We start from the raw sequence: 16,054 nt of genomic DNA, 5'->3' as shown, positions 1-16,054 counted from the left end.
TTCGGCGAGCGCGGCTTCGGCCGCTTATCTGTTTTTTGAGCAGCGTCCGCTCCGGCGGACGCAGTTGTTGCTGCGACGCGCGTCTTTCCTTTGCTCTCTCTCCTTCCTCTGATCTTTTAACTCTCCTCTATCTGCACGTGGCAGCGGTGGTGGCTTGGCTCGAGCCAGTAGCAGGCCCGTGCAATTTCCTCTTCATCCTTCTCTCAGTCACAACAACAACAACAACGAGGTGTTGAATCTGTTCTCGCTTCGGCGAGCGCGGCTTCGGCCGCTTATCTGTTTTTTGAGCAGCGTCCGCTCCGGCGGACGGAGTTGTTGCTGCGACGCGCGTCTTTCCTTTGCTCTCTCTCCTTCCTCTGATCTTTTAACTCTCCTCTATCTGCACGTGGCAGCGGTGGTGGCTTGGCTCGAGCCAGTAGCAGGCCCGTGCAATTTCCTTTTCATCCTTCTCTCAGTCACAACAACAACAACAACAGAGGTGGTGACGAGGTCGGCAGCCTTCGGGCTACGGCCGTGTATCTGTTTTTTTCAGCGAGCGTCCGCTCCGGCGGACGCGGTTGTTACGACGTGCGTCTTTACTCTCGCTTTTTCTCTTTCCTCTTATCTTTCAACTCGCTTCTATCTGCATGTGGCAGCGGTGGTGGCTCGGCTTGAGCCAGTAGGCAGGCCCGTGCACTTTTCATTCTTCTCTCAGTCGCAACCGCAACCAACCTTGATGCAGTGCGCTCTACATGGAGGTTAGAGAGAGTCGGGCCGGTGCACCACCACCTAGTTGGCCGGTGCCAGTCGGCGGAGAAGACTGGAAAACCTCAATTCCTCAGACCTCGGGGTTGTCGCTTGGCAGTTAGCCGCTTGCGCTCATATATCCTGGCATAGCAGAGCTAAGCCACTGCCAATTTTTTTTTTTAGTGCTAGCCGTTAAGCGACGGTTTCCGGCTAATGCGTGGTCGTCGTCGTGAAGAAGCGTCTCCGGCACACACAACGCAGAGGAAAGAATCGAGGGCATCGCATTCGCAAGAAAGAGCTGGCACAGGTCAGGGAGGGAGCGGCCGCTGTGGAGGACCAGGGGCTCCTAAGTAGCTGCAGGAAGCGCTAAGTGGACGGCGCCTCTCGGTGTCGTGGTCGTGGAAAAGGCTTCGCGTCAGTCGTACGCGGTCGCACGGATGAACGCCGGGCAGAAGCTCAGGGCAAGTGCGCCACGTAGCTCAAATTGCGAGCTACTCTGTTTTGTGAGCGTCGCCGCTAGCTGCACTGCAGAATCATCTTTCAGTATGCAGTCATTCAAACCACACAATTAGACAGCGCTCAGTTTTCTATTTACCAGTTGTTTAGTCGCCATTCATTTTTGTTCTTCTGTGAACGCTGCTCATGTTTTTGTCGTTGTCTGCCCTCTCCTATCAGGTGCCGTCATGAATGATAAATAGCTATTAGGCTCGAAAATGATGTAATCTAGAGCATTAACCCAGCTTAAAAAAGATTTGTTACGAGCATACCAAAAAATTAAGGGGGCACTTTGACACTCTAAAGTGCGTAGAGGCGAAAGCGTTTTCCGCGCCACTTTGATTGCCTCTGTGGCACTGGTGACGCCACACATAATTAATGACTAATTACTGAGCAATGACTTATTACTAATCAATGGTTAATTACTGATTAATTGATAACCACTAATTAACTGCTAATTAATTACGCTTAAGCTTCGCCTTCAGGAGTGGAACGCGACAGCGTGTTGTAGCGCTGCCAGGGCGTCCACGGAATGCCACCACCCGTTCGGCGCGATACCTTGCCTTTTGAACGCCACGCTTTTTGAGGAAAAGAAGTCGAGCAGTAATTCTCTGCCATCTCGGTGGACACCTGAACCGCACCGTAGAGGACGGGAGGAAGTGGGAGTGAAAGAAGAAAGAGGGGCCGTAATGAAGAAAATTTGTATTCAGGCGGAAGCCTTTAATGTCTCATCGTTCTAAGCAGCAGTTGTCGACAGAAAATGTCACGCTTTTCAATTGGTGGAAACGGTCGTGACGTCACAGTGCGCGAATTTCAAACGGGGCCAATTGTACTTTGGCTAGTAACCATGCAACCAATTGAACGGATCGTATAGTGATGCTCCAAGTAAGTGGGACTGAGCTTAGTTAATTGCTTAATCACCCAATTAGCCTAATTAGCTTTACTAGTTAGGTCATATAAATAAATAAATCCGATTAAGAAATTGGTCGAGCTGAGGAATCGAACCCCGGTCTTCGGCGTGAGAGACGAGCACGCTATCCACTCCGCCATGCCAGCTCGATGGTTTAGAATGAACAAAGACGCGTCTAGTGAATACGGTGTCTTCACTCACTCTCATCCTCCTCCATTCCCTTCCGGCGAGGTTTAGGTGTCCACCGACAAATGAGAGACAGATACATTTCCTTTCCTCAAAAACCAATTTACCGACGAGCGAGGCGTAGAACCGAATGAGTGATGGCGTTCAATGGAGTCCTTGGCAGCGTTGCAAGACGCTGTCGCGTTCCACTGTTAGGGGCGAAGCTTAACATCTTAACCACACATCAGTGACCACACTTTAATTCAAAAAAGTGCCCCCCCCCTGAATTTTGTGACACAGTTACTGCGTTTTCATTTTCTTCATTACGGCTCCTCTTTATCTATCTTCTTTCACTCCCACTTCCTCCCTTCCTCTACGGTGCGGTTCAGGTGTCCAACGAGATGACAGAGAATTACTACGCCATTTCCTTTCCTCAAAAAGCGTTGCGTTCAAAGGGCAAGGCATCGCGCCGAACGGGTGGTGGCGTTCCGTGGACTCCCTGGCAGCGCTTCAACGCGCTGTCGCGTTCCCCTCCTAAAGGCGAAGCTTAAGCGTCATTAATTAGCAGTTAATTAGTAGTCAGGCATTAATCAGTAATTAACTATTAATTAGTGATTCGTCATCACTTAGTAATTAGTACTCACTTACATGTGACGCCACCAGTGCCACAGAAGCAGCGAAGGTGGTGCGGAAAACGCTTCCGCCTCTACCCACTTTAGACAGTCAAAGTGCCCCCTGAATTTTTTGAGGAATGGAAATTACGCAGTAACTGTCTCGCATATCTCGGTGGACGCCCGTCAATACACCTTGTTCATCGGTAAATTGGTTTTTGAGGAAAGGAAATGTATCTGTCTCGCATACCGGGGTGGACACCTGAACCTCGCCGTAACGGTAAGGGGGGAAGATGGGAGTGAACGAAGACACCGTATTCATTAGAAGCGCCTTTGTTCCTTGCAAACCATCGAGTTGGCGTGGCGGAATGGGTAGCATGTTCGTCTCGCACTCCGGAGACCGGGGTTCGATTCCCGAACTCGAGCAATTTTCTACTCGGTTTTATTTATTTATCTGGCCTGTTTAGAAAGGTTAATTAGGCTAGTTGGTTGATTAACTAATTAACTAAACTCATTCCCACTTACTTGGAGCATCACTATACGATCCCTTTAATTGGTTGCATGGTTATAGCCAAGGTACAAATGGCACAAGTGAAGACGGGCTAGTTGGTGGTTGACAATGGAGTGCATATTGCTACCGCGCAAACCGACGAGGGACGAAGAGAGGAAAGGAAAGCACAGGACACGCGTCTTGTCCTGTTCACCCCAGTACAATTGTCCCCATTTGAAATTCGCGCACTGTGACGTCACGACCGTTTCGACCAATTGAAAAGCGTGACATATCTGTCGAGAAGTCCTGCTTACAACTATGAGGCATTAAAGGCTTCCGCCTTAGAATTCTTTTACACCGCAACATTTAAGCGCCTGTTTCTTGGCTTAAGCGCGAAGAAGGAGAACTCTCTGTCCATGTTTTCTTGCTCATTTGTCTAGTTACTAGTTGGATGGTTCTACAAGTAGTTGATGTACATGACCGAAGCGGTTGGTTTACTCTCTACGCGTACCCTTACGTTTATCCCCCAAAGGGAGATGGCCAGAAACGCCTGCTGGTTCTGCCTGTCGTCGGCGTGCGTACTCTTCACCGTCACCGCTCTTTTGCTGGGGCTGGTCATCATGAGTGCCGGTGAGTAAGCGACGAGCCCGGAAAGCTGACCATATATGTGCGTTCGCCTTGAAACCTTCTACGTAAGGCTGCACTCAGACGAAATGACGCCTATGCGGGATACTATAAATAAAATTCATGCCTATTCCGCATCATCTCCATATAGTTTCCATACGATCTCTATATTTGTTTATTTATTTATTTATTCAAAATACCCAAAGGCCCTCCGGGGAGGGTATTACATAGGGGGGACGCACGAAGTACTTTGATGACAATTTTTTCAATATCTAAGGTGCAGAAAAGAGAGAAAATTAAAATGCAGACACCATTTTTGAAGTCCAGAAAAAAAAACAAATAGAAAACAACAACAGCAATAGAGCGCAACGAAAGCTAAAAAATGAAAGCAGCTGAGATTACGAATACTCAAACAACAAAGAAGAAAAAACAGTTACAGCGCAGATTAAGAATGCAAAAAAAAAAATCTGAAAGAAGGTAGTGTTATGGAAGGGAGCAAAAGAGAAGGATTATTAACTCTGTAAAGATACAGTGGTGCACAGGGACGTCACAATCTGATGTAAGCAGCATTTTGTGAAATTTCTCTTGGTGAACCTCGGTAGCAATATCTGATGGTAGGTTATTCCAGTAACTTATGGTTCTAGGTATGAATGATTGCGCGTAAATAGATGACTGACACACTGGGCGATTTACTTTGTAGGGATTTGTATGTTTGGCATGACGTTATAGGATTCTGTATGCCCCATATGTGTTGGCCATATAGCTCCTACTGACTCCTTATGTTCTCTGTGGTTCTCATGTGAGGCGTGTCAAATATAAATGAAATTGTGGGGACCGTCGTATCAAGGGTTTCACCGGATGTGGCAAAACGTTCCATATGACGATTCTTATAACTTCGTGTGGCTCATGTGAAAACCGTATGGAGCACAAGCAGCCTATAGGCCTACAGGGAGCTTAAAAACAAACGAGGGGCTGTTGCGGACGGCAGAGGCGGCTGGGGATATCATCTGCGCCGTCGTGTGCTGCAGTGCGCGGTTCACTTCCGTTGGTTTACTATGGCTTTTGAGAACTGCTTTTTTTATGTTGAGGTGTGTAGGCTGTCTAACTTAACAGTATTAGTGAGCAATTGCAGCGCGCGCAACATTATCCCTGATTCTACTCGAGGCTTGCGCGGTTCTGAAAAACACGCAGCTCATTTATTGGGCTATGCCCGGATCTCCAACGAACATTTATCGCGACGTTTTGACAACATATGCTTCGAGATGTCGCTTAGCTGGTGTCCTTCTTCAAAGTTTTCTTCGAAGCGCTCTGTTAAGGAATGGCGGCTCTCATGAGCACTATGTTACGCGATACAAATACTGTCTAAAGTTTTGCTGACATATGTTTTCATGCTCTCCGCATGCACTTAGTACCGCTATCCGGGGGTTTTCCCGCATGCACGACGCGCGGCTTTAAAAACAGGCATCACCTTTGTAAAACATTTCACATCTCTTCTAGGATGTACACCCTTTGTCAAAAGTTGGGAGCCCAAGGGGTTTGCTTCAGAGCCACATCGTATCGTTCGTAATGCATCTCCAGCGTTTCTAAATTCCTTGGACGCAAAAGGATTTCTTGTCCTGCCTCCTGCATTGCGTAAGACCTCCACAAATGCTACAGGAGTCCCAGTACAAGGCTTGGAAGCGAATTCCGTGGGCTCCAAACTTTTGACAAAGACTGTACGTAGCTTTTCTTCACGAAGACACGATATCATAGATGGAAAGAAAAAATAAAAAACTGCTATTATCACTTTTTTTAACTTGTATTCGTACGGGGCGTAGCCCCAATTATTGCCCCGAGCTGTGCCCAGCCGGAGACAGCAGTGTCATAGCATCTTGATTACGTCACAGATCGGTGTTGGAGTATTGGACCGGTCAACGCACACGAAAAATTCGAAATTCCAAGAGGTTCCGTATGACTTCATAATATCATTCCAAAATCATGTGGAAACTGTACGCAAACGATAGCGCTGTTACCATATCATACAGACGCCTCAATTTCGTAGTTACACATGCGCCGCTCATATGAAACAATTCAGCAGGCACAGAATGCTGAAGGAATATGCGCGTCCAAGCTTATCATGAGGTCGTTGACAACTGCACCGGGTAGTAATCGGGAGTGGAGTACCTAATCGAGGTTGCATCGATGTCGTAGAGGCAGAGCATCGGCCTCGCGTACAAGAGGACCACGGTTAAATTCCAGGTCCAGCGCTATTCTCAGTCAAATAAGGAGAAAAGTCCGAGTGCTGATGGAAATAAATAACCAGGCACAGGGATAAATAACCAGGCATTGGGGGCAGCCTGTTTCCTGCGACCGGAGCCGACAGTGCACCGCCTCACACAAACACCATTTGGTCACCCATTGTACATGGCCACCACCCCCTGTATGAATACACTCATTAACCCTCCACCCCCAGCCCCCGCAACTGCGTAGGTATTGACCAAGGCGGCGGTCAGGCCTCCTACGTAGCGGAGGGTGCTAAGAACCTCTGTATTCGACGAGGCAGCCCTTCGAAACACTACGTGGCAACGTTTAACACCAGAACCTCTTCCAGTGAGGCTAACCTGGCAGTGCTGTTCGAGGAACTAGCGGCTATAAATGGGATGCCATTCACTTAGGGAGATTAGATGGACAGATGAGGCGTATGCTGTGCTAAAGGGAGGGAACGTACTATGTTACCATGGATTATCGGACAAACGAGAACTAGGTGTGGGAATCTTAGTAAATGAGAACATAGCTCTGTGCATAGAGGAACTGTACATAATTAACGATGGGGTTGCAGCTATCGGAATTATGGGTAACAGGTACAAATTGAAAGTGGTACTCGAAAGCTTTTATCAACACGTTGAATCGGCAGTGAGTAATGTGAAGTGCGCGAAGTGACAGACGAATTCTGATGGGTAAATTCAATGCCATGGTAGGCAAGAAACAGGCTGGAGACAAGGCAGTGCGTGACTATGGCAGAGGCTGTAGGAGTGGCAGGAGGAAGTAATTAGTAGAGTTCGCAGAAAGAAATAATTTACGTATCATGAATAGATTTTTTCTCAAACGGGAGCACAGGAAGTGGACGTGGAAGAACACCAATGGTGAGGCTAAAAATGAAATAGACTTTGTAGATGCGCTCTTCCTGGCATCATGCAGGATGTGTAGGTCATGGGAAACGTGTGTAGCGACCATAGTATTGTCACGTTGTAGTGACGGCAGTCCAGCGGTCAGGAATACAGCAACAGGACTGGCAAACGAAGCTCTTTATTTGGGCTGACTTGCGCCCGCAAAAGAACTGAATCACTCGGCGGCGGCGTAAGCAACAAACGTGCTCGACAGTCGTCTAACTACGAATCCCCGCCGCTGGCGGCATCGTTCAATTTAAAGCCGGCAAGGAAACTTCGAGATAACACGACACGATCATCTACAGTAATCTGGAAACACGTAGATGCAGCTCTTCATGGCTGTGATCAATCGAGATTAGACCGGTCGCTTCTCGCTTCACGAACCAAAATGATAACCCTTTCCTGCGGCCTTGAGCGCGAACGAACGGAAACTACAGTGACACGTGGCAGTATGATAAGGTCTCGATTTAGCGCAGACGTGAAAATTCAGGGGGCACTTTGACTGTTTAAAGTGCGTAGAGGCGAAAGCGTTTTCCGCACCACTTTCAGTGCTTCTGTGGCACTGGTGGCGTCACATGTAATTGAGTACTAATTACTAAGTGATGACAAATCACTAAATAATGGTTAATTACTGATTAATGCCTGAATACTAATTAATTGCTAATTAAGCTTAAGCTTAAGCTTCGCCTTTAGGAGTGGAACGTGACAGCGTGTTGTAGCGCTGCCAGGGAGTCCACGGAACGCCACCACCCGTTCGGCGCGATGCCTTGCCGTTTCAACGCAACGGTTTTTGAGGAAAGGAAATGGCGCAGTAAATTTCTGTCATCTCGGTGGACACCTGAACCGCACCGTAGAGGAACGGAGGAAGTGGGAGTGAAAGAAGAAAGACGAAGATGGCCCGTAATGAAGAAAATGAAAATTGTATTTGAGGAAAGAAAATTTCGCAGTAACTGTCTCACATATCTCGGTGGACACCCGTCAAAATTCAGGGGGGGGGGGGGTGCACTTTTTTGACCTAAAGTGTGGTCACTGATGTGTGGTTAAGAGTGGAACGCGAGAGCGTCTTGCTACGCTGCCAGGGAGTTCATAGAAAGCCATCGCCCATTCGGTTCTACGCCTCGCTCGTCGGTAAATTGGTTTTTGAGGAAAGGAAATGTATTTCTCTCTCATATCTCGGTGGACACCTAAACCTCGCCGGAAGGGAAGGGAGGAGGATGGCAGTGAGCGAAGACACCGTTTTCACTAGGCGTGCCTTTGTTCATTCCAAACCCTCGAGCTGGCATGGCGGGATTCTACTTCCAGCCACCGAGCGTGACGGACGCAGAATCATGGGCTCCCACGGAGCGGCGATAGCGGCCGGAGCCGGCCGCGGAAACAGGTTTTCCAGCGACGCAGATAAGGATTACGAGATCGTTCTGCCTACCCTGCCCACCGGACGTGTTGTTTTAAACACGGTTTTTTTGCACGGGGACGTGCGTGTGAGGCCCTATAGGGTCGAAGACTTCAGAGACGCCCTCGATAACGTTGGTGCGCTCCCCGACGTCGTGGCGTTGGGGGCGTACCAGATAAACCATGTGTGGGCGGTGACCTTCAGCAGCGCTGACGCCGCAAAGAAACTGGCCGCCATGAAGGAGCTGGAAGTGAAGGGACGCCGCTGCATCGTTTTTGACCCAGAAGACCACCAGGTCAAGCTGCGCCTCCACTGGATGCTACACGGCGTCGCCGACGAGGACATCCGGACTGCATTCGCGGCGTTCGGCAATGTGACCGAGGTAACCCGGGAGCGTTGGCGCGTCGCGGGCATGAAGGAGAAGGGCTCCACCACGAGGACCGTGCTCCTGAAACTGAAGCCAGGCGTGAAGGTGGACGACCTGCCTCACCAGGTACGAGTCGCTGGCGAGTTGGCTCTCGTGGTAGTTCCGGGGCGGCCGATGCAGTGCCTTCGTTGCGGCGGCACGGGGCACGTTCGCCGCGATTGCAAGGTGCCCAGGTGTTCGAAATGCCGACGCTATGGACACTCGGAGGCTGACTGCGTTCGTACCTACGCGTCAGCTACCGGGCATGTAGCAGCGAGCGACTCCGCAGAACTGATGGACGTCGTCGAAGCAGAGGAAGCAGCGAGCGGTGCCGACGACACGGGCAAAACGGAGGGGGCGGCGGTTCAGCCAGCTGTTGCGAGTAGCGGCACCGACACCGTGGTCTCACAGGAGAGCGGGCCGTCAGTTAGTGACCCGTCATTAACGCCTCTGGAGACACCCAAGGACAGAGCGAACCCGCCAGTGCCAGTGGATGTGGTATCGAAGGCGGCGAGCGGAGACCACGACGAGAAGGCCGACGCGCGGATGGCTACTGGTATCACTACCCCTGCGAAGCGTCCGCACGCCGAGACGAAGCCCGACGGGGACAAGGCAACAGAGCCCAGCGTCGAGGAACCACCGACAAAGACGCCGCAAGCACGACGGCCCAATCTGCGGCCGCGCCCAAAGGTCCCGGTTGAGAAGCGTGGCGGCGACAAGGCGCCTCCTGACCAGGAGCACGTGCTCGCGCCGGATGACACCGGCGGCGACGGCAGCGTCTAGCGACATGCTAGGCGCGGGAGGTAAGCACCGTGCTTTCGGTCTCTTCTTCCTAAGTTAAAATGGCTTCTGCAACTCCGTTTAAAGTCGCCACCCTCAACGTCAGAGGCCTGGCAGGTAAAAGAAAACAAAGCCAGCTGTACCGACTCATAACGGAGCAAGATATCGATATACTGGCAGTGCAGGAGACGAAAGTCGACGGTGAGGAAGAGACCGGGAGCATGGTGCGACGTTTCACGTCTAGATATTTTGCCGTCGTTAGCCACGCTGTGGGCACATCGGCGGGTTGTGTTCTTTTCGTTAGGAAGTTACCTGGGCTAGAGGTGCACGGTCACCATTCGTGCATGGCGGGCAGATACGTGTCCATTGATTTCTCGCTCTGTAACACTGACTGGCGCATTGTTTGCCTGTACGCCCCGAATGCGGTTGATGGCCGAGCATCGTTTTTTGAAAGTGTCGGAGAACGGCTTTGCACACACAGACAGCTGATTGTCATGGGCGATTACAACTGTGTCCTTAGTGCGCGCGACAAGACAAGCGTCCGAGGTTTCCGAGACAAAAGCACTGAAGTGTTGTTACGAATGATTGTGAACTGCAACCTCGAGGATGTGGCAGAGTGTCTTGAAGGTGCGCGTGCTGTAAGATACACACGATTCGAGGGCACAAGTCACGCACGGCTAGACCGCATTTATGCATCTGCGGATACTATACCTAAATGCAATAGTTATGAAGTAATGCCGGTTTCTTTTTCTGACCACTGTTTGGTTCAATGCTGTATAGGAATCATTAAGAAGGGGAATGGTTTTACGTGGGAAATGTGGAAGTTAAATGACAAGCTACTTCAAGACGAATTTTATAACCGGGCTGTAAGGGAAGAAATAGCAAAAATAGAGCCAAGTAGCAATATGAGGATTTGGCAGCAGTGGGAGCTCACTAAAGAAAGTTTAAAATTAAAAGCCATAGAAAGAGCCACCTGTATACGTCATGAAGCAAAACAACAGGAAATGGAGCTAAAGGCACTGCTTCAGAAGATGCTAAAACAGGAATGCTTAGCGCCTGGTAAATGGATGGACGACATAAGAAAAACCAAACAAAAGCTAGAGCTAATCGAGGAAGACCGTTATCGGGGAGCGCTGGTGAGGGCAAGGGCAGAAGACATGGCTGCAGGGGAAGCGCCAACGAAACGAGCGCTTGGTTTGGAAAAAGCCCGTGCCGAAAGAAATCACATTCATGAAATAGAATGGGGAGGTGTTTCAAAAACAGACATCGATCATATCAAAGCAGCTTTTTTCGAGCATTACCAGGCGCTCTTCGCATTGCATCCGGTAGATGTTATCGCATTTAAGGATTCGTTTCTAGCCGAGATGCCGCGTCTGGACGACGAAACTAAAGACAGATTAGAGCAGAAGATAAGTCAAGGGGAAGTTGAGCAAGCAATAGACAGTTTAAACCCAGGTAAGTCGCCTGGACCGGACGGGTTCAGCGCGGCATTCTACAAAGAATTTAAAAATGTAATTTCCCCGGTCTTGCAGGTAATCTTTAATGAAGCCTATAAAGTAAAAGCACTGCCTCCGTCCTATGGGTCGTCCCATACTGTGCTTATTCCCAAGACGGACGACATAGACAGATTACGATTGGTAACAGCATACCGACCCATAGCACTCACTAACGTCGAGTACAAAATTTACATGAAGGTTTTGGCACGAAGGCTGCAGACCGTGATTCATTTATTAGTTGGTCCGCATCAAACCTGCGGCATTAAAGGGCGGTCTATTTTCACAAATATTCACGTTGCGCGCAGTGTATTAGAAACATGTGATGACACTAATGGTCAGGTGGCTATTCTACAGATCGATTTGGAAAAGGCTTTTGACTGTGTTGCCCATGAACTTTTGTTTTCAGTATTAGACCATGTTAATGTTGGTTCTGTTATCCGCGAGGGTGTGGCCCTGGCATACCGGAACTGCACGACGAGATTGATCGTTAACAAGAGTCTGGGGGCCCCCATTAGCGTGCAGCGTTCGGTGCGCCAGGGCTGTCCCCTCAGCCCTCTTTTATTTTGTATTTATGTGGAGACCCTTTGTTTAAAGATTCTGAAAAACAGGAGTATTAACGGATTTACTTTACAAGCAGCCGAAGTAAAGCTCTTGGCGTACGCTGATGATATTGCTGTGTTTGCCGTTGACAAGAGAGGCATAAGCGAGGCTGTTCAATGTGTACGCGATTTCAGCCAAGCTACAGGCAGCGGGGTTAACTGGTCGAAGTGCCTTGGGCTGTGGCATGGCGGGTGGGCATCTACGCCTGAGCGGTTTGCCAGCGTGCCTTGGACGACAACGCCAGATAAGTACTTGGGCGTTCCGCTCGATGCTTACCGTGACAGTGAACATTATTGGACAGGACAGGTCAAAGAGACACGGGAGAGAGCTGATAAGTGGAAAGGAACGACCTTGTCGATTTTCGCCAGAGCCACTGTTTGCAACCTGTTCTTTATCAGCAGGCTCTGGTATGTAATGCAGGTGTTGCACTGTTCACGGTTAAGTATTCAAAAGCTACACCGAATTTTCGCCGTCTTTATCTGGTCGTCTGAATGGGAGCGCTGCAGCCGGACCAACCTGTTCCGACGGGTACAAGACGGCGGGTTGGGTTTGGGCCATTTGTTTTTGCGACAGCTGGTCAATCGTTTTTTGTTTTTTAGGGACACAAGAGACCCTTTTTTGCGTACCGTATGCCAAGTTAGGCTGCGGCATCTACTTCCAGAGTACATAGTCGGAACTGCTGAGGTGTGTAGTAGGGTCACCGGTTTTTACCGGGAAGTCGTAGCCAGTGTAAGGTTTCTTTCCGCGCGGTTTTCAAATGACTTTCTGGCCAGTGTGAAACGAAAGAAACTGTACCGTGCCTTGTGCGATGTAGTTTTCCCCGAGCCCTTGTACAGGGCCTTGTACAGTGGAGGCCCAGGCAAAGATGTTTTAAAGAGAGTAAAAAAAATGCAGGTGCCGCCTGGAACAAAAACCTTCTTTTTTAAGTTGCACACCGGGACCTTACCGGTTAAAAAATTTTTAGAGGGAAAGGAATTGTTTTTACCCTGGGGATCTCACTGTTTAATTTGCAGAAAGCCGGAAACAATAGACCATGTATTTTTACACTGTTGGGAAGGGGTTTATTTTTGGGATGTATTGCAGCGAACCTTAAAGAAAGAATTTCCACTAGACCCGTATGGCATCCGGTTCTTATGTGTTGAAAATGAGGATGGGGTGCCTTTCGATTTAATAATGCTGACAGGCCTCCACTGTATATGGCGCTCCAGAATGGCAGGCTGGCATTGTGACAGTGACGCAAGACCTGCCAGAATTTACTTTCGCGAAAGTATGGAGATGTTTCTGGCCATTCAGAAAGCCGCTGCGGAGCCTCCGGAGTGGCTCTCAAGACTAGAGCCGCTCTGTACGTTGCGTGAATTTTAATTGGACGAAGCCAGATTTATGCTGGCTGACCACAAGTCGTGTGTACATAGTTATTGTCTTTTGTTGATTGTTTGTGTTGTCCAGTTTTTTGTGTCAAAGCCAGGCAATAAAGAAAAAAAAAAAAAAAAAAAGCTGGCATGGCGGAGTGGATAGCATGCTCGTCTCGCACTCCGAAGACCGGGGTTCGATTCCCGAGCTAGACCAATTTCTTACTAGGTTTTATTTATTTATATGGCCTGACTAGAGAAGTTAATTAGGCTAGATGGGTAATTAAGCAATTAACTAAGCTCAGTCCCACTTACTTGGAGCATCACTATATGGTCCCTTCAATTGGTTGCATGGTTACTAGCCAAAGTACAATTGGCCCCGTTTGAAATTGGCGCACTGTGACGTCACGACCGTTTCGACCAACTGAAAAGCGTGACATTCTCTCTCGACAACTGCTGCTTACAACGATGAGACATTAAAGGCTTTCGCCTTAATAGTAAACGGAAAAAAAGTAGTTAGGTCAAAGGCTTCAACAATAAATAGCAGCGCAAGGAGACGAGGACTAGACGAGACAACAAGGTCGGCGCTCGTCTAGTTGTCTCGTCTAGTCCTCGTCTCCTTGCGCTGCTATTTATTTGTTCAAGACATGTACCAACACGTCCATTTTTCCACGTGGGAGACCTAAGGCCCCGTCGGCGAAAGCTCTGCAGGACTATGAATAAAGTTGTTACCAACCAAATTCAAGGTCAAAGGCCTCTTCCATATCTCCAATTAGCCCGGTCCTGCGTCAGCTGAGCCCCACTTATAACCCAATCTTCCTAATCGCGTCCCCCACCTAGCTTTCTGCCGGCCCCTGCTACGCTTGCCTTGCCTTGAAATATTCACGTAGACCAAACCCGACGGAGTACTGTCGGGTAAGGATAAAGCATTGTAAGAAGATGATGTCTGGGACACTGACCAAATCAAAAACAAACGAAAATAATATTTTGGGTCTCATACGATTAACTTTTTCACAATTAGACGGCTTCGGAAAACGGGTGCCATATATAGCCTTCAGGATTGTTCGCAATTTCTTCTCATGGATGTGAAGTGTGTCTTTATTTCATGGCACCTTGGAAGATAAACTTGGCACCTGAGGAAATGTCCTTTATATAGATAAGTTATACAGCAGTTCGCAATAGATGGTGCGGTGCTGGAAGTAGTGAGATAATATGTCTATTTAGGACAGGTAGTGACAGCTGATCCGAATCATGAGTGGGAAATAACTAAGAGAATAAAAATGGGGTGAAGCACATAAGGCAGATTCTTTCAGATCATGAATGGCAGTTTATCATTATCCCTCAAGAGAAAAAGTTCAAGGGGCACTTTGTCTGTCTAAAGTGCGCAGAGGCGAAAGCGTTTTCCGCACCACTTTGACTGCTTCTGTGGCACTGGTGGCGTCACATATAATCGAGTACTAATTACTAAGTGATGACAAATCACGAGTTAATGGTTAATTGCTGATTAATCCATGAAAAATTCAGGGGCACTTTGACTATCTAAAGTGGGTAGAGGCGGAAGCGTTATCCGCACCACCTTCGCTGTTTCTGTGGCACTGGTGGCGTCATATATAATTGAGGAGTAATTACTAAGTGATGACAAATCCCATATTAATGGTTAATTACTGATTAATGCCTGAGTACTAATTAACTGCTAATTAATGACGCTTAAGCATCGCCTTTAGGAGTGGAACGCGACAGCGCGTTGTAGGGCTGCCAGGGAGTCCAAGGAACACCACCACCCGTTCGGCGCGATGCCTTGCCCTTTGAACGCAACGCTTTTTGAGGAAAGGAAATGGCGCAGTAATTCTCTGTCATCTCGGTGGACACCTGAACCGCACCGTAGAGGAAGGGAGGAAGTGGGAGTGAAAGAAGATAGATAAAGAGGAGCCATAATGAAGAAAATGAAAATTGTATTTCAGGAAAGGAAATTACGCAGTAACTGTCTCACAAAATTCAGGGGGGCACTTTTTTGACCTAAAGTGTGGTCACTGATGTGTGGTTAAGATGTTAAGCTTCGCCCCTAAGAGTGGAACGCGACAGCGTCTTGCAACGCTGCCAAGGAGTCCATAGAACGCCATCGCCCATTCGGTTCTGCGCCTCGCTCGTCGGTAAATTGGTTTTTGAGGAAAGGAAATGTATCTGTTTCTCATTTGTCGGTGGACACCTAAACCTCGCCGGAATGGAATGGAGGAGGATGAGAGTGAGTGAAGACACCGTATTCACTAGACGCGCCTTTGTTCATTCCAAACCATCGAGCTGGCATGGCGGAGTGGATAGCATGCTCGTCTCTCACGCCGAAGACCGGGGTTCGATTCCTCAGCTCGACCAATTTCTTAATCGGTTTTATTTATTTATATGGCCTGACTAGTAAAGCTAATTTGGATAATTGGGTAATTAAGCAATTAAGTAAGCTCAGACCCACTTACTTGGAGCATCACTATACGATCCGTTCAATTGGTTGCATGGTTACTAGCCAAAGTACAATTGGCCCCGTTTGAAATTCGCCCACTGTGACGTCACGACCGTTTCCACCAATTGAAAAGCGTGACATTTTCTGTCGACAACTGCTGCTTACAACGATGAGACATTAAAGGCTTCCGCCTTAATACTAATTAACTGCTAATTAATGACGCTTAAGCTTCGCCTTTAGGAGCGGAACGCGACAGCGTGTTGTAGCGCTGCCAGGGAGTCCACGGAACGTCACCACCCATTCGGCGTGATGCCTTGCCCTTTGAACGCAACGCTTTTAAGGCGGAAGCCTTTAATGCCTCATCGTTGTAAGCAGCAGTTGTCGACAGAAATGTCACGCTTTTCAATTGGTCCA

The 16,054-nt window shown here is 48.6% G+C and overlaps 2 protein-coding genes across 2 annotated transcripts in view; both read left to right on the top strand.

The window, feature by feature from the left end:
• Window positions 1-3,933: 3,933 nt before the first annotated feature.
• The window catches only part of LOC149367469 (alpha-amylase-like), a 322,554-nt gene continuing 310,433 nt past the window's right edge, over window positions 3,934-16,054 (top strand). The window contains exon 1 of the mRNA XM_089574342.1: window positions 3,934-4,027. Coding sequence (XP_089430468.1) covers window positions 3,934-4,027 — 94 coding nt within the window. The remainder of the gene's footprint in view (window positions 4,028-16,054) is intronic.
• Window positions 8,696-10,049, top strand: LOC149367476 (uncharacterized). The gene has a single exon (XM_089567373.1). It carries the CDS (start codon window positions 8,793-8,795, stop codon window positions 9,744-9,746), a length of 954 nt encoding a protein of 317 aa, XP_089423499.1. The 5' UTR covers window positions 8,696-8,792; the 3' UTR covers window positions 9,747-10,049.

Source organism: Amblyomma mixtum, chromosome 1 (genome assembly GCF_055824585.1).
Source record: "Amblyomma mixtum isolate Tamu chromosome 1, ASM5582458v1, whole genome shotgun sequence".
Classification (NCBI taxonomy): Eukaryota; Metazoa; Arthropoda; class Arachnida; order Ixodida; family Ixodidae; genus Amblyomma; species Amblyomma mixtum.
This window is presented reverse-complemented; position numbering and strand designations above follow the sequence as displayed.